Raw genomic sequence first — 15,060 nt, 5'->3', positions numbered from 1 at the left:
CCCCTATTCATTCTTTCTTTATTTCAAGTTAAAAAGCCTAAAGTGAGGTTTAGAAGGACATGGTATTGATACACTTTTCACCAATCCATCTTCATAAACCCTAACAATTATCCTCTGGCAACTTAATATTTAAGTGCCTGAATCCTCTCGTTTGCTATATTTACCCTAGTTGAATAAGTGGTGGTAACTTTAGCCCAGAAATTTTGTTTGTAGGGGAAATTATCTTTGAAGATAGATGTTCACAATATAAGTAGGGGAGAAAAAAAGCATATCTGTTACATTTAGCCTATAAATCCTAATTTTAGTTTCAAGTTTGACATTTAATAATGTGCTCTAAAAATATACAACTATTATTTTGTTACAACAGAGACATGCTTTATGAAATAGATCCACAAAATTGGGGAATATAAATGACCAGATTATGGAGAAAAGAGCCAGATATCCAGTACTGATTTGTTAGAACATGTCCATGGGTTACAATTTTTTAATTTATGTTTCCTTCTAGGCTATAACTAAATTTAGTTTGGTTTACTTTCTTTGCTTTGTTCATAACAAAATTTAATTTAATAAGAAATAGGACTATACCACAGTTTTCTTATGAACATAAAAAAAATAGGTAGGTTTTGATTTCTAATACATTCAGATGTTCTGCTTAAGGGAAACTGACATCTTTTACTTTCTACCTTCCTAGTATATCAACTGCAGCAGGAAGCCCCTCATCCTCGGAGAATTACCTGTACTAATGAGGTGAGTGTAATGAAACCATCATAACTGTCTCTCAATCACTTGTTTCCCAAACTTTGACCTTCCTCAGTGCCTTGATTATTTGTAGAATTAACTGTTTACTGTAGTTAGGATCATAAAATTGTAATGTGACTGTATTTTTCTTAATATTATTCTCACTGGAAATAGCTACCACTTTTTACAGTGTAGAATGACAGTAGAGTCTTAAGTGATGTTAGTATTCTTTTAAGTGTATTCATACATCTTCCATTTCTTATGTTTTATTATTTTTAGAACAGTGTTTGAAGACATCATTGTAGCATCATTGAAGTAATTTTTCCATTAAAAAAGGTTTCAATAATGATTATAAGAGCAAAAGTCATGGACAGTTCACTAAAAAAGATATGACACATGGCAATATATGAAAAGATGTTCAACTTCATAATAATAAGAGAAATGTAAATTAAAGTACACAGAGAGACTATTTTCACTTTTCAGATTGGTTAAAGTTCAAAAGCTCACAGGAGTTTCCATTGTGACTCAGCAGGTTAAGGACCCAGTGTTGTCTTGTGAGGATGCAGGTTCGATCCCTGGCCTTGCTCAGTGGGTTAAGGATCTGGCATTGCTGCTGACTGTGGCATAGGTCACAGATGCAGCAGCTTGGATCCGGTTGTGCCCTGGCTGTCACGCAGGCTGCTGTTGTAGCTCCCCCAGCCCTGAAACTTCCATATGCTGCAGGTGTGGCCATAAAAAGAAAAAAAAAAAAAAAGCTTAGAATATACTCCTTATTTGGTAAGCCTGTGAAGAAACAGGCACTTACACATGGCTCATGAGAATGTGAAATGCTATAGCTTTATGAGAATTTTGTAATATCTAACAAAACTATATCTCTATTTACCCTCTGAACTGCTAGTCCAAATTCTAGAGCTTTATCCTGATGAATTGCCTGTACAGATATGGAATAGCATATACTCAAGAGTTTTTGATTGTAGAATTATTTTGTAATAGTGGAATGTTGGAAAAAACCTAAATGTTCAGAGGGGACTGATTGAATAAACTAAAGAGTAAGGAAGATTTCCGTGAGCTGATATGGAATGATTTCTAGACACAAGAGGTACAGATAGTAATTATAGTCCCTTTTTAGTAATGAGGAAAGGAAAAATAAAAAATAAAACTTATTTTTGCAAAAGAGAAACACAGGAAGGATTAATCCAGATACCAGTGAAATAGTTTTCCATAAGAAGTGGATGAGGAGCAGTGTGCAGGGGATAAAGGTGGAGGTGAGGATATGTTTTTTTTTTTTTTTACTGGAATATAGTTAACTTACAATGTTATGTTAATTTCAAGCATACAGCATAGTGAATCAGTTATACATATGCATATATCCAATCCTTTTCAGATTCTTTTCCCATATAGATTACCACACAGTACTGAGTAAATTTCCCTGTACTATAAAGTAGGTGCCTGTTATCTGTCTAGTCCATATACAGTAGTGCATATGCATCAATCCCAACCCTGTAATTTATCCACCCCCATACGGTTCCCCTTTCATAAACATAAGTTTGGTTTTAGAATCTTTGGGTCTGTTTCTGTTTTGTAAGTTCTATTGTATCATTTCTTTTAGGTTCCACATATTAGTGATCTCATATGATATTTGTCTTTGTCTTACTTTACTTCACTTAGTATAGTAATTTCTAGGTACATCCATGTTGCTGCAAATGACATTATTTCATGCCTTTTTTATGGCTAATATCCATATCCATATATATATATATATATATATATCACATCTTCTTTATCCAGTCCTCTATTGATGGACATTTTGGCTGCTTCCATTGTCTTGGCTATTGTAAATAGCGTTGCAGTGAACATTGGGGTGCATTTATCTTTTCAAATTATAGTTTTCTTTGAGGATACATTTTTATATAGATTTGACTTTTGAACTATACAAGTATTTCACATATCCAAACAACCAAGTTAAATAAAAATGATTTAAACCCCCTTAAAATTGAAAACAAATTAAAAGAGGAACTTAAAAAAATTCATAATGTATTCACCCAAATTAAGTAGATTTTAAACATTATTTTGCTATACAAACTTAAAGGGAAATGTTCTAAGATTCATAGCCTGTAAAATGATCTTTAACTATAGCTAGATTTGTTATTAGTGGTACTTGTGTAGAAATTCTGTAATTTGTTATAGTATAAGATAGAGGAAATGAGTAATTATATACATATATATTTAGATAGAGATATCAAAGAAATTCCATATATTTAGTTGATTCATACTAATACAATGTAAATTAAACCAGTTTGGTATTTGACCATCCTTAAATGTGGAGCCTTAAACTGGACACACTTTTCTTTCTGGCAGCCAAACAATGGGAGTATAGTTAGAACTTTTAAACTCGGAAAGCAAAGCCTCTACTCTCTGTGACAGTTTTGGAGTTGGCATAGCAGGGAGCTTGATAGCGTTTTTGAAAACAGCTCCTTGTTATTGTAACAATTGCAGTAGAGGTTTTCTAGGCACCAGGAGTAAAACATACTGAGGTGAGACAAAATGCACCAAACTCAAGTCAGTGCTGTTAGTGTAATGGAAAATGTAGAGAAAGTGACACAGTCGACATTGTGTTCTAATTCTAGTTACAGTACCAGGGAGATGTATATTTGGTATGTTGTTGTTAGCACGTGTTTTTAAAAGTTTCTCTTCAGACCTTAGAAGCAGAAAAATTAACTGTAGTCATTTCTTTCCTTACCTGTCTCACTCTAGTAGATTATTTCTAGCTATCACTAGCTATGGTACTGGTGTGTAATAAAGACTATTACAAGTTTATAAGGTGAATGAAGGAGCTGTTTTTGTGTAATTTATTTTTCAACACAGTGCTCTTAATGTGGTTTACAAAAGCATGTATTTTTATATCTCCTAGAGAGGCTCCAGTTCTTTCTGTGACATGTATGTATTTATTCATTCAGCCAGTATTCTAAGTTCTCAGGATTCAAGACCCCTCTTGAAAGCAAGACCCATGGAGTTCACATTGTGGCTCAGCAGTTAATGAACCTGTATAGTATCTACGAGGACGTGGTTCAACTCCTGGCCTCGCTCAGTGGGTTAAGGATCTGGCATTGCTGTGAGCTGTGGTGTAGGTCACAGATGCAGCTCAGATCCTGCGTTGCTGTGACTGTGGTGTAGGCTGGCAGCTGCAGCTCTGATTCGACCCCTAGCCTGGCCTGGGAACCTCCATGTGCTGTGGGTGTGGCCCTAAAAAGAAAAAGAAAAAAAAGCAAGACCCCTCTCCTCAAGTAGCTTACTATCTCAGGGGGAATGGAGCAGTAAATCAACCATTTCAGCAAGATTGTGACAGTTATCTTGGTACATGTGTGCAGTTCTTACGGCCAAGTCCTGGTAGGAGAGTGACAGATGAGAGCTCTAAGTGCTAAGCAGCCCTTACTGGTGCAGATGTCTGTGTTCAGAGCTCAGAAGTTTGGACTTCAGCTTTAAGAGTGAAGTGTTTTTAAGCCAGAGAAAAGCATGATCAGATTTAAGCTTAGAAAGTACTTTCTGATGTTAAGTGATATGGAAAATGGCCAGAGAGGAAGAGGAATGTTTTAGAGGCAAAAAGAGGAATTACAGTGGTCCGAGTGAAAAGTGATAAAGGCATACAATTAGACACTGGTTCTGGAAATTGTCAAGAGGGGCAGGAAATGAGGATCTGTAAAGCCATGGCATCCACAGGCCTCGGTGACTGGATCATCACGGGATGGAATGGGAGGGAGGAGTCTTATAGGTGTTGGGGAACCAGTCGGCTTCCCTCTCACCATCTTCTCTCAGGGCAAAAAACCACAACCTTTTTCAGTCTGCCTCTGCCCACTCTGCACATACTCCCAACAAACAGAATATGTCTGGAGAAGAACTGAGTTCTGACCAGGCTTCACATTAAATTTATGAACCTTGAGGTGGTCCTTGATGCTCCCTGGTGGTCATACTGTGTGTCTCTAATCCATTTCACCCTTTCCCCTCAAACCTCTTCTAATCTCAGTTCCATAATCTTGTATCCTACTTGACTCTAACTGAATCCATCAGAAGAGAACTTCCACTGCATTGACTCACTCATCAGCATTTGGGTCCACATATTCTGCATTCCTTTTTTTTTTTTTTTTTTTTTTTTGCTTTTTTAGGGCCGAATGTGTGACACATGGAAGTTCCCAGGCTAGGGGTCAAATAGGAGCTGCAGCTGCCAGCCTTTGCCTCAGCCACATGGGATCCCAGCTGTGCCTGCGACCTGTACCACAGCTCACGGCAATGCTGGATCCTTAACCCACTGAGCAAGGCCAGGGATCAAACCCACATCCTCATGTTTCCTAGTTGGGTTCGTTAACTACTGAGCCACGAAGGGAACTCCATGTTCTGCATTCTTGATCATAGATAATGGCCAGCTCTCCACTGTGCTAGGGCCCGTTTCTTCTCATCTACTCAAGAACATAACCTTGGTAGTTCTCCTCCCTGCTCCATCATTAATAGTTTTTCTTTTCTACAAAACCATCTTCAGCAGCCCACAAACATCCTATGATTTCTTCCATCTTAAAAAAATTCTCTTGACTCTACTTTTGCCATCTGTGCTGCCCAGTTTCTGTGTTCCCCTTTGTGGAAAACACTTGACAGTGTTGTCTGGACCTGCTCCCTCTAACCCTGCTCTGCCCATTTTCTCTTAAGCCCATCTCAGTCCAGCGTGGCTTTCCCTACACTTTGCCAGAACTGCTTGGCATGGTCACCAGTGGCTGCTAAAAATCTAGGGTTGGTTCTTCTCTTGTTTTTCCTATTGGCAGTGGCACTGGACACAGGCAATGACTGCCTCCTCTTTGATACACTTTCTTTGCTTTTTCCCTTGATATTATGGTCTTCTAGTCTTCCTCCTGCCTCCACAGTGTCCTTTGCTGTTTCTTCTTCTCTCTGACCTCTCCATGTTAGGGTGCCCCACAGCTCAATCCTTGATCCTCATTTTTTCTCTACTTGTATTTACTTCTTGATGATCTTACCAGTTTTAGGCTTCAATACATCTCGTATTTCTAGTCCAGTCCACTCTCCCCACAGTCCATACTCTATAACCAGTTGCTTACTCTGTATCCTCCCAGACATGCTACTGGATGTCTTTGATGTTAGTACTGTAATTATTTGGGGGGGGGGTCTATGAACCGTGTCCATATAAGATGGCAAACCTTAACAACAATATTTAACAACAAACAACAATATTTAAATTAGGCCAATTAATAACCCTACAATGGCCTCTAAGTGTTCAAGTGAAAAGAAGAGTTGCATGTCTCTCATGTTAAATCAAAAACTAGAAATGATTAAGATCAGTGAGGAAGGCATGTCCTAAGCTGAGATAGGTGGAAAGCTAGGCCTCTTGAATTAGGCAGGTAGCCAAGTTGCGAATGCAAAGGAAATGTTCTTTATAGGGCCACGCCTGAGGCATATGGAGGTTCCCAGGCTAGGGGTCTAATCAGAGCTGTAGCCACCAGCCTACACCAGAGCCACAACAATGTGGGATCCGAGCCACGTCTGCAACCTACACCACAGCTCATGGAAACGCCAGATCGTTAACCCACTGAGTGAGGCCAGGGATCGAACTTGCAACCTCATGGTTCCTAGTCAGATTCATTAACCACTGAGCCACGACGGGAACTCTGGAAATGTTCTTTAAGGAAAATAAAAATGCTATCCCAGTGAACACACAAATGATAAGAAAGCGAAACAATTTATTGCTGATATGGAGAAAGTTTTAGCAGTCTGGATAGAAGATCAAACCAGCCACAACATTCCTATAAGCCAAAATCTAATTCAGAGCAAGGCTCTATTTCTCTTCAGTTCTTTGAAGGTTGAGAAAGATGAAGAAGCTGTAGAAGGAAAGTTTGAAGAGATTGGTTCATGAGCTTTAAGGAGAGAAGCCATCTCCATAACATCAAAGTGCAGGGTGAAAGCAGCAAGTTATCCAGAAAATCCAGCTAAGATCATTACTAAAGGTGGCTACAGAGACGACAGGTTCAGTGTGAAGGAAGTTGAAATCCACAGCTTTACATTGGAAAAATATGCCATCTAGGTCTTTCATACTAGGAAGGGAAAGTCAATGCCTGCCTTCTAAGTTTCAAAGGACAGGCTGACTCTCTCGTTAGGGGCTAATGCAGCTGGTGACCTTGAGTTGAAGCCAGTGCTCATTTACCATTCTGAAAATCCTAGGGCCCTAAAGAATTATGCTAAGTCTACTCTGCCTGTGCTCTATAAATAGGACAACAAATCCGGGATAACAATACATCTGTTTACAGCATGGCTTGCTGAATATTTTAAGATCACTGTTGAGACCTTTTGCTCAGAAAAAAAAAAGATTCATTTCAAAATATTACTGCTCATTGACAGTGTACCTGGTCACCCGAGAACTCTGATGGAGATGTACAGGGATTAATGTTTTCTTGTCTTCTAACACAACATACATTCTGCAGTCCGTGGATCAGGAATAATTTTTTTTTTTGTCTTTTTGTGTTTTCTTGAGCCACTCCCGCGGCATATGGGGGTTCCCAGGCTAGGGGTCGAATCAGAGCTGCCACAGCAACGCGGGATCTGAGCCGCATCTGCAATCTACACCACAGCTCACAGCAACGCCAGATCCTTAACCCACTGAGCAAGGCCAGGGATCGAACCCACAACCTCATGGTTCCTAGTTGGATTTGTTAACCACTGCGCCACGACGGGAGCTCCTCAAGGAGTAATTTTTACTGTCAAGTCTCTTTATCTAAGAGATACATTTCATAAAGCTATAGCTTCCATAGGTAGTGATTCCTCTGAGCAAGGTGAATTGAAAATCTTCTGGAATGGATTTGCCATTCTAGATGCCATAAAGAACGTTTGAGATTCATGGGAAGAGGTCAAAATGTAAGCATTAACAAGAGTTTGGAAAAAGTTGACCCCAGCCCTCATGAATAACTTTGAGGGGCTCAAGACTTCAGTGGATGAAGCATCTGTAGATGTGGTATAGCTAGCAAGAGAACTAGAATTTGAAGTGAAGCCTGAAGATGTGACTGCATGTTGCAATCTCATGATAAAACTTGAATAGATGAGTTATTCATATGGATGGGCAAAGAAACCAGTTTCTCGAGATAGAACTAACTCCTGGGGAACAGGCTGTGAAGACTATTGAAATGACAACAAAGGTTTTAGAGTACTTTGTAAACTTAGTTAATAAAGCAGCAGCAGTTGGGGAACATTGGCTCCAATTTTGAAAGACGATCTGCTGTGGGTAAAACGCTATCAAACAGCATTGCCTGCTACAAAGAAATCATTCATGAAAGGAAGAGTCCATTGATGAGGCAAACTTCATTGTTGTCTTATTTTAAGAAATTGCCGCAGCCACACCAACCTTCAACAACCACAACGCTGATTAGTCAGCAGCCATCAGCATTGAGGCCAGACCCTTTACCAGCAAAAAAGATTATCCCTTGTTGAAGGCTCAGGTGATGGTTAGCATTTTTTAGCAATAAAGTATATTTTTAAATTAAGGTACATATATTGTTTTTTCAGTCATAATGCTATTGCGCACTGAATAGACTACAGTAGATTGTAAATATAACTTATATGCACTAGGATACCAGAAAATTTGTGGGATTCACTTTTTTGCGGTATTTGCTTTATCATGGTAGTCTGGAACCGAACCCACAATGTCTCTGAAGTCTGCCCGTATAAGCAAGAAATAAACCTCTATTGTGTCTTGTTGTTACATATATTTAAATTGGTTTGCATAGTAAATTATTCTGTACTCTCAGTTGTGTAATTGAGATAGTTCTTAACTGATCTTTCCCCTCACAGCCTTTTCTCATCATAGAATATTCCTTTTAAAACTTTTCAATCAGATCATGTCACTCATCTGCTCAGAACTGTGCCCTGGCTTCCTATTTCACTCAGAGTGAAGGCCAAGTCCTTATCCTGGCTTAGAAGGCCTAGGATAATCTCCCCACCCACCTTGTTCTGCTGTACTCATCTCCTTCTTGTGTCCCTGTCCTTCCTCCTCTCCCTTGTCCTACTTCTGTCACACCAGCCTTCTTACTGCTCCTCAGATCCTCCAGCCACGCTCCTCTAAGCCCAGGCACTGGTTCCTCTTCCTGGAATCTTCTCTAATAGCCACATGGCTAAGTTTTTCATATCCTTCAAGTTTTCCCTTCTCAGTGAGGCCCATCCTGACTACCCTATCAAAATTAGACTTTATCACCCCCAGCATTTCCAGTCCTTAGCTGTTCTAGTTTGTTTTCATAGCACTTTTTCTTTTGTAACATACCATGTAATTCCATTATCTGTTATGTGTATTGTTCACTGCTGTCTTTCCTTGCTCAGCTATAAGCTCCATGAGAGTATAGAGTTCTTACTCTTTGTTGTTCATCACTCTTTCCCAGGTGCCTTGAACAGTGCTGGTAGGTTCTTAACAAGGACTTGTCAAGTGAATGAATGGGAGGCACAAAGCGTTTGTTTCGCTGTTACTGTGTTTCAGAGGATGTGTTCTGCCAGGTGGGAGCTTAAGAGTTTGGTACAGGAGTGGGAGGAAAGCACCTTAAGTGAAATTGTAGCTTCACTACTGATTGTCTCTATGTGCTGACAGCCTATAGCCCAACTTTTGATTCTAAAAAAATAAAGATTATCATGCTCAGGTTCTCTTGGGTGTTGTGGTGATCCCAAATTTAACACTTAGAATAGCACGATAGCTGGGAAACATTTTCCATGAATATTTAGTATATTGAATTATTAAAACGAACTATTTTTAAAATCAGCCAATCCACTCATAAGGCTGTTTTCACCTTATTTTACTTTTGAAATGGTCTTTGAGTGTCGTCTTTTGCTCTTGTCTAAAATCCATTGTTCATAAGCTGTTGGATAGTAAGATATGGTTTGGTGTCTGTGATACCTTGATGAAGAAGTACATTTATCAACTCAGAGATTAGAGCTACAATTTCAGAGAGAATCCCTTTACCAGTTAACTGTTACATAAACAAATTGGTAGTTTCCACCTCCTTACCCCTACTACCTACAAGTTACTTGAATCTAAGGTGGGAAAATAGTGGGAAAAGAAGTTTGTTTTTAAAAATATACCTATTTGCCTCTCTAGTATAGTCTGGTAATTAAAAAAGCTAATATTAAAAAGCAGAGGGAGTTGCTGTCATGGCTCAGCCATAGTGAACCCGACTAGGATCCATGAGGATGCAGGTTCTATCCTTGGCCCCACTCAGTGGGTTAAGGATCTGGCATTGCCATGAGCTGTGGTGCAGGTCGAAGACTTGGCTTGGATCCCGCATTGCTGTGGCTACGGTGTAGGCAGGCAGCTGTAGCTCCAATTAGACCTCTAGCCTGGGAACTTCCATATGCCGCCCATGTGGCCCTAAAGAGCAAAAAACAGTTTAAAAAAAAAAGAATAACTGGCTTTCAGCAAGTCACTGAATAGTAATCACTGAGCTTTTAAAAAAGGTAAATATTATTTATTGAACTTGTACAATCTGACTGTAGTTAGAGAACTACCTTATTTGGCATGCTGAAGTTTAATGGTTTTCTTGGATAAGGTCTAAAATACAGTAGCATGCAAGCTGTATTTCAGACTTTGGTCTAAATACTGAAACACAGTTCCCCTAAAACTAAGTTCTTTATCCTCTTTCTTGCCACCTTTGACCTGTGCTAATTGAACACTAATCAATCAGAGTCAGATGCCTAAAATTGCTGTTGTTGATAAAAATCATTACTGTCCTAAAGTTGTTATTATAGATATTATTATTAATGTGCAAACTCAGGTTGTTTCTCCAGGGCAAGATGATCTAACAGACCCCTGAGACAAGGACCACCAGACCAGAGACTCGTAAATCAGAGACAGCCTGACTCCTGAAACTATGATTAAGAAATATCACAAGATGATCATTAATCCCAGACTTTTTGTTCTTCCTCTAAAGAAAAGTACCCCTGACTCAAAGACCAAGTGGGTAGGAAGGTCACCCATTCCCTTGCTTGGTGCCCTGACATAACCCTTACTTTCCTACAAATACCTGCTGTCAGAGTTAAGCTTTCTGTGCTGTGGGTACATGAGTCCTTGCTTGGTGATAATACCACCAAGAGTGTTACAGGATTCAGGAGGAAGGCAGGTACCTAGACGTTTATCCTCTTAATGGAGGATAAAAAGTTAAACAATTTTTGTAAGTTCTGTAACATTTCTGATCTCATTTTTGTCTCCTTTTCCCTACGAGTCATTTGCAGCTGTGTAATTCTTTGACAAGTACCCACTCCTCCGCTGTGCTGGCACTTTTCTGATGGCCTTTTCTTGACGTTTTTGGAAGTTAATTTTTTTAGCTTAAGTTTATTATCCGCATTGATATTTTCTGTAGTGTGAAATGCAATGAAAAGAAACAATAATTTGGAAAATGCAGTGGAAAATGTGTGCTTCCAGTGGAAAACTACATCGCCTGCCGGACATCCTTCTACATTATCTGATTCTGGTCTCTATTGTCTTTGAGTTTTTTGGATTTTTTTTTTGTCTTTTTAGGGCCTCACCCGAAGCATATGGAGGTTCCCAGGCTAGGGGTCTAATCAGAGCTATAGCTGCTGGCCTACGCCACAGCCACAGTAACATGGGATCCCAGTTGCATTTGTGACCTACACCACAGCTTACGACAACGCTAGATCCTTGACCCACCGAGCAAGGCCAGGGATCAAACCTGGGTCCTCATGAATACTAGTCAGGTTCGTTAACCACTGAACCATGATGGGAACTCCTCTTTGAGCTGTTTTAAATCAACTCTTCCTCCTCCTCCTTCTTCTCCTACTCTTCTCCCTTCTCTCCTCCTTCTCCTTTTTCTAGTCCTCTTCCCATTCCCTCTCTTCCTCTCTCCCCCACTTTAATATAGGAAGTAAGAATGGATCCAGAGCTAGATTTGAGTGTTGACGGACTTACAAGCCTTTAATTCAGAATCTGCTATTGTAGGAAGCGAATACCAAATGTGTAATTCCCCCCTTTCCCTCTTCTCTGCCTCCAGGCAGCCAAGCCATTTTGAAAAACAATGCAAAACAAAATCTTGACATTTGAAACTATTTTATTTTTGTGTCTAGGTTTTATATGCATACTCTGGATTGCTGTCTGCAAAATTAGTAATATTTGGCCAAGGTCATACCATTTCTTAACATCTCACATATGTATACTCTAACCTTCAAGAAGCATCTTATAGAATTCCAGACTGTGTTTAAAGTGCTTGTGTGTATTTACCGTTTTTTACAATGTAAACACAAAGGAGATAATGGTTTCTTGTGAATTCTGACCAAGTCAGTACCACTGTAGGAAAGAGCAGAATTGAACATTTTGGAAATGTTCTAGTGGCATTCCCATCATAAGTTTATATTCTTTAAAATGGAGTTCAAATTAGAAAAAAAAATTTTGGAACTACTGTTTTGAGCTGTAGCCATGGACCAGGGTTTCATTAGTTAAATAATATGAAACATGAACCTGTAACGTTGCGGGGGAGAAGGGAAGGAAATTAACATTTGTAATACCTTTATTATTTATTTCTACTGTTTTCACATTTCCTTTGGAGAACAATATATTTATTTATGAAACAAGTGCTTTTTGTTTTTGCGGAAATTAAAATATAAGAATTAAGACTTTATGGAGTTCCCTCTGTGGCACAACGGGATTGGCAGCATCTCTGTGGCGTCAAGTATTCAGTCTCCATCCCCACCCTCACACATTGGGTTAAGAATCCAGAGTTGCTCCAGCTGGGGCATGGGTCACAACTGAAGCTCAGATCTGATCCCTGGCCCGGACCTCTGTATGCCATGGGGTGGCCAAAAAAGAAGAAAGAAAAAGAATTGAGACTTTAATTTGAAAGAATATGGTTTGGAGAATTTGATTAAAATGTTTTATGTATGAAGAAAATAGGTCATTACTTACAAAACTCTACAATAAATGTTAATTTAATGGATTCCATTGACATTTTAAATATTATAAAATGACATCTGTTTCGTTATCGAATTCTTGTACTATGCACTTTATCATCTTCAGTAATGGTAGATTAACTTAAATTTTTCTTTCTCTGGTGGCAGAATATACATCACTTATGCAAACCAAGCTACAGAATCTTTTATGAGCACCTTTTATTTTTAGTTTGAAATTTTTTGTTCTTATTTCTCATTTTTTCTACTCATGATAAGGTATTTAAAAAGTGTTTACTAAATATAGAGAAAGCAAAGCATATAATTTAATACAAGTACTAATTTATTTATTTATTTATTTTTGCTTTTTAGGGCCGCCTTCGTGGCCTATGGAAGTTCCCAAGCTAGGGGTAGAATCAGAGCTGCAGTTGCCTACCTACAGCACAGCCACAGCAAAGCAGCATCCATGCTGTGTCTGCACCCTACACCACAGCTCACAGCAATACCGGATCGCCAACCCACTGAGCGCAGTCAGGGATCGAACCGGCATCCTCATGTATACTAGTCAGATTCATTTCTGCTGCACCACAATGGGAACTCCCACAAGTACTATTTTAAAGTCATGTCTTGTTCAGTCACATTGACCTCGGTTTTGGTCTGTAAAAAGTTCCTTAACTATTATTATGAATTTTAAAAACTTAGAAATAAGCATAGAAGTGTTTGTATACACATAAACATATTTTTATTATTGCATGTAATATTATTCCCAGTTTGATCTATTTGCTAGTAAACTAGTTTGGGATCATTCATAATCATTAGTTATACTATTGACTGAACCGTTCATTATGGAGTAATGGTATACTGTGAGTTTGGAAAGACTTCCAAATCACTACTAAAATAATGATATCTTAGACATCCACAAAATACCTAAATGCTGTTGTAGGGAGGAGAAACTTCTCTACCTTCCTAAGTTCGGTGTCCAAGGCCTGCAAATTAAACTGACCAAAGGCCAAAATCAGTTGTGCTATGAAGATGGATACTTAGGCAATCAATGGAAGCATATTGTGGACTTAATGCAGGACTATCAAATAACTAAATAATCAGTATTTATCTTGGGTTGTAACACTTTTACTGAACGAAGCTTGGATCTACTCCCCTCACCACTTAGCAAAGCCAGTTAACTGACACTAGGTTGTGGTGAAGGAAAATACAGCATTTATTGCACAGCTAAGCAAGGAACTAAGGAAGGGCAGCTCATGATCAGAAGAACCCAACTCTCCAATGGCTCTCAGGGAAGGGCTTTTAAAGGCAGTATTTGGGGTGGGGACTGCAGGGTGCATCACTTTCTTCTGATTGGTTGGTGGTAAGGTCGTGGGTGGTTTTTCCAGAACCTTAATCATCAGCCCTCTGGTTCCAGCCAGTCTGGGGTCTACATGCTTGTGGTCAGAGTGTAGTTACCATTCTCCACCTGGGTGGGGCGGGGGCAGGGTGTCTTACTTTCTGCAGAACAGTTCAAAGAAATGCATCAGATTGTTGTGCATATCCTTTCAGGGGGACCTAGGACTCTTTAATCACTGAACTATTGTTTCTTGACTGCTTTTCTTTTGTTTCTGCATTTCCTCACTTCCCCAATTACTAACTGCTTGAGCCTGCTCTTTGAAACTCAGAAAAGGCTTTAGAGACTAAAGCCTTTTTCTCCAGACAAATAATGAGAGACATGGAGGGCCTGTGATTCTTGGGATGGCCCTGCCACAAGAATCTCTAGGGAGCAGAGTGTAGTCAAGAACTTTCCTCTCTTTTTACCTCAGTCACATAGGCCTGATAAAGTATTTTACCTCCAGCCACCTGCAAAGATCTTATGATTTGAAGGAAAGACTATGATTTCCTCTTCTCAAAATGTTGGGGGACCCCATTCTCATGTGTCTGGGACTCCCACATTAGGTTACAAGTTGCACAAAGGTTAATCGTGATTTCTGTTTTTTTTAAAGTGATATTCTTTAATTTTAAAATTATTTTACAGTTATTACTAAAGACCCTTTTTTGCCTTTTCTGTGGCCCCCTCAGTTCAGTTATTGCCTAGCTTCCTTGAGGTAACCATTTTAATTTGGTATATATTTTTCCAGGTCTTTCTCTATGATATATATGTGTTTGTGTGTGTGTATGTGTGTGTGTGTGTGTATTCCTAAGTGGTGTCATAACTATTTTTTTTTTTTTTTTACTTTTTTTAGGGCCACACCTGCAGCATATGGAAATTCCCAGGCTAAGGGGTCGAATCAGGGCTGCAGCTGCCAGCCTACACCACAGCAATGTGGAATCTGAGCCACAACCTACACCACAGCTCACAGCAACACTAGATCCTTAACCCACTGAGTGACTTCAGGGATCGAGCCCACAACCTCATGG

At 39.3% G+C, this 15,060-nt stretch overlaps 1 protein-coding gene across 2 annotated transcripts in view; it reads left to right on the top strand.

Annotated features, from left to right (window-relative positions):
• CHN1 (chimerin 1) overlaps window positions 1–15,060 on the top strand; it is a 196,504-nt gene that overhangs the window by 55,807 nt on the left and 125,637 nt on the right. For both annotated transcript variants that reach the window (XM_021076315.1, XM_021076316.1), the window contains one exon: window positions 692–747. In XM_021076315.1, the coding sequence (XP_020931974.1) occupies window positions 692–747 (56 nt within the window). The remainder of the gene's footprint in view (window positions 1–691; window positions 748–15,060) is intronic.

Source organism: Sus scrofa, chromosome 15, assembly GCF_000003025.6.
Source record: "Sus scrofa isolate TJ Tabasco breed Duroc chromosome 15, Sscrofa11.1, whole genome shotgun sequence".
NCBI classification, from domain to species: domain Eukaryota; kingdom Metazoa; phylum Chordata; class Mammalia; order Artiodactyla; family Suidae; genus Sus; species Sus scrofa.
Note: the sequence above shows the minus strand (reverse complement) of the source record. Positions and strands in the feature narration are given on the sequence as shown.